This window comes from Leptonychotes weddellii, chromosome 4 (genome assembly GCF_054177405.1).
Source record: "Leptonychotes weddellii isolate Sample4059 chromosome 4, ASM5417740v2, whole genome shotgun sequence".
Taxonomy (NCBI): domain Eukaryota; kingdom Metazoa; phylum Chordata; class Mammalia; order Carnivora; family Phocidae; genus Leptonychotes; species Leptonychotes weddellii.
This window is the reverse complement of record NC_138372.1, coordinates 34,096,090-34,099,372: the sequence shown is the minus strand read 5'-3', so window position 1 is coordinate 34,099,372 and position 3,283 is coordinate 34,096,090. Positions and strand designations below refer to the sequence as shown.

The 3,283-nt window shown below is 52.8% G+C and overlaps 1 protein-coding gene across 2 annotated transcripts in view; it reads right to left on the bottom strand.

Moving 5' to 3' along the window:
• The window catches only part of CMPK1 (cytidine/uridine monophosphate kinase 1), a 39,564-nt gene extending 36,497 nt beyond the window's left edge, over positions 1 to 3,067 (bottom strand). The window contains exon 1 of one of the 2 annotated variants that reach the window (XM_081818401.1): positions 2,776 to 3,067. In XM_081818401.1, the coding sequence (XP_081674527.1) occupies positions 2,776 to 2,946 (171 nt within the window). In that variant the 5' untranslated portion in view covers positions 2,947 to 3,067. The remainder of the gene's footprint in view (positions 1 to 2,775) is intronic. The other variant, XM_006737433.3, reaches the window with a different exon arrangement.
• Positions 3,068 to 3,283: the final 216 nt, after the last annotated feature.

Genomic DNA, 3,283 nt, shown 5'->3' with positions numbered 1-3,283 from the left:
TTTTTTTTTTTTAAGATTTTATTTATTTATTTGAGACAGAGAGAATGAGAGACAGAGAGCATGAGAGGGAGGAGGGTCAGAGGGAGAAGCAGACTCCCTGCCGAGCAGGAAGCCCGATGCGGGACTCGATCCCGGGACTCCAGGATCATGACCTGAGCCGAAGGCAGTCGCTTAACCAACTGAGCCACCCAGGCGCCCCAGTCATAAACCAATTTTTAAAGTAATATTACTTCAAAGTAGAAATAACCAACTTCATAAATTAAGAACAGGAAGTCTAAAATGGAGGAAAAAAATTATCTGCATCTGTGTGTGCCAGATATTTTACCTCATTTAATATTCACAAATACCATACTAGATAGGTATTATTTCTCTCTTTTCACAGAGAAAGGCCAGCTAAAAGTAACAACTTCCCTGGGTCTGAAGACAGTAAATGGGGGGGGTGGGGGGGAGTGGGGGCACCTGGCTGGCTCAGTCAGTAGAGCATGCAACTCTTCACCAAGGGGTTGTGAGTTCAAGCCCCAGGTTGGGTGTAGAGATTACTTAAAAAATAAATAAATTCTGGGGTGCCTGGGTGGCTCAGTTGGTTAAGCGACTGCCTTCGGCTCAGGTCATGATCCTGGAGTCCCAGGATTGAGTCCCACATCAGGCTCCCTGCTCAGCAGGGAGTCTACTTCTCCCTCTGACCCTCCCCCCTCTCACGTACTCGCTCTCTCTCTCTCTCTCATTCTCTTTCAAATAAATAAAATCTTAAAAAAAAAAAAAATCTGGGGCGCCTGGGTGGCTCAGTTGGTTAAGCAACTGCCTTAGGTTCAGGTCATGGTCCCAGGGTCCTGGGATTGAGCCCCATATCCGGCTCCTTGCTCAGCGGAGAGCCTGTTTCTCCCTCTCCCTCCTACCTGCTACTCTGCCTGGTTGTGTGCTCTCTGTCAAATAAATAAATAAAATTCTAAAAAAATAAAATTTATTTATTTGACAGAGAGACACAGCAAGAGCGGGAACACAAGCAGGGGGAGTGGAGAGAGAGAAGCAGGCTTCCCGCTGAGCAGAGAACCCAATGCAGGGCTCGATCCCAGGACCCTGGGATCATGACCTGAGCCGAAGGTAGGTGCTTAACGACTGAGCCACCCAGGCGCCCCTAAAAAAAAAAAAAATCTTAAAAAAAAGAAAAACAGTAAACGACAGAGTTAGGGTTTGAACCCACATGTGTTTGACTTTGAAATCTTTTCTCCGTCCCCTATTATGCTATATACGTGTAAGAGTCATCTCAGATATTTAAAAAAAAAAAACACCGATATCATTCAATTGCCACTTGTCTTAAAAAGTTAAAAGTCAACAAAAACAAGAAGAAAAATATTTACGGGGGTTTTGGTTGAATTAGTTCCACTTTTATTCCTAAAAATGATCAGTAATTATCAATACAGCTGTAAAACAGTAGTGAAGTAGATGTTACCATTTGACTTTCTTTGGATGCTCTTTAGAGAATAAAATATAGGACAGGAATCGGGCTCCCTGGTCAGCGGGAAGCCTGCTTCTCCCTCTCCCACTCCCCCTGCTTGTGTTCCTGCTCTTGCTCTCTCTGTCAAACAAATAAATAAAATTTTTAAAAAAATAAAATATAGGACAGGAGTGGATTGTACAAACACAGGATTGGAATGAAAGTCCAACCCTAATATAAGCCACGTCCTGGAACAGAGGAGGGCATTATTTTAGAAGTTCTGGGTCAAAACTTTTGTGGTCCACGAGTTTTACAGGTATTGTTTGGGTGTTTTACAGGACCACTGGTCGCCTCTTGTTTCTAGATATCCTGTTTTCCTTTCAACTTCATTCCCCAGATTCTCCAATAAGCCTTTTTCCTCACAGTGTCACTGCATGTCTATCTTTCGAAAATTAACAGAATTGAACCGGTAACCTTAACGCGTCATGAAGCAACAACAAAAAAAGTAACACAATTTTAGAGCTGGGGGGTATTCTACACTGAGTTTAAATCTCGGTGCAGAGCTCTTATGGTCTAGAGTGCAACTGAGACTCGGAGAGAGGAAGTGACTTGGCCATGGACAAAGCGTGAGTTGGCAGCGGGACCAGAGGTTGAAGCTTGAACTCATACTCTGCTCCTCGGCTTTTCGACCACACGAATCCGGACTGAGCCTTAGAGCTGGTACTGCCCATTGACAGGGTCAGAAAAGTGCTCCGGGCAGATCACAGAATACCTTAAGCAACACCCTGCCCCCCGGGGTTCCTTTCCAGGATTAAGACCAGGGTTAGGTTAGCGGAGGTGTTGGTGTTTACAGAGGGCTTGCAGGAAGGGGCGGAGTGGATAAACCAGTCTCCCCTCCAGACAGCTGCAAGCGCGCACTGCCTCTAACCTGAACCCATGCTCCTGCTGCCTTCACCCACCACCTCACAGCCAGCGACACACTGACCTCGGGCGCCGGGGGTCCCCGGAAGCTGATCCTCCTGAATCCCCCTCCCAGACCACTCTCAAGACGAACTTGGTCCCCAAATTTTAAGGGAAGAGGGGCGCGGGAACAAAGCGACCCCAAGAGGTCCCCCTCCATTCTGGGCGCCCCCGAGGCGGGCGGACGTGGACTACGAGTCCCGAGAGGCCGCGCGCCTCAGGACCCTCGACCACCGCCACGCCGGCGACGCAATGGTCGCCGGGACTCGTAGTCCGCGGATCCGGGGGGGTGGGGGAGGCGCGGACCGCCCGGCACGGCGGGACAGGCCGACCCGGCGTCCCGTCAAGCCCAGGGAGCGCGCCAGCTGCCCGGGCCTCACCTCGACGATGCGGGCGCACTGGGTCCCCTTGCCGGCGCCGGGACCGCCGAGGACGAACACGACCAGCGGTTTCATGAGGCGGTGAGGGCAGAGGAAAAGCGGCCGGCGGGTCAGCAGCGGGAAGCTAAGGCCCAGGACGTGCAGCAGACTGCGGTCGCAGCGCCTCAGCATACACAGCGTCTCGGCCCGACGCTGAGGAGAGCTGACAGCGGCCCGGCCGGCGGCGGCGCGGGGCGGGGCGGGGGGGAAGAGGGCGGGCCGAGTCGGCGCCCGCCGCGGCCCCGCCGCCGTGGCCGCCGAGGTGTCCGCGCCGCGGCCGGAAGGGGCGGGGCTTCCGCTGCCCCCTTAGGGGCTGCGCTTGAGCGCCCCCCGTGCGGGCCCGCGCCTGTTCTCGTCCCCGCCCCTCTGCCGGCTCATTCATCCCTCCGCTGGTAGTTCGTCCAGTGCGCAGATCCTTCATCGCGCGCCTTGTGGGCGGGCTTGTGCCTGCGTCTGCAACGCGACGCAC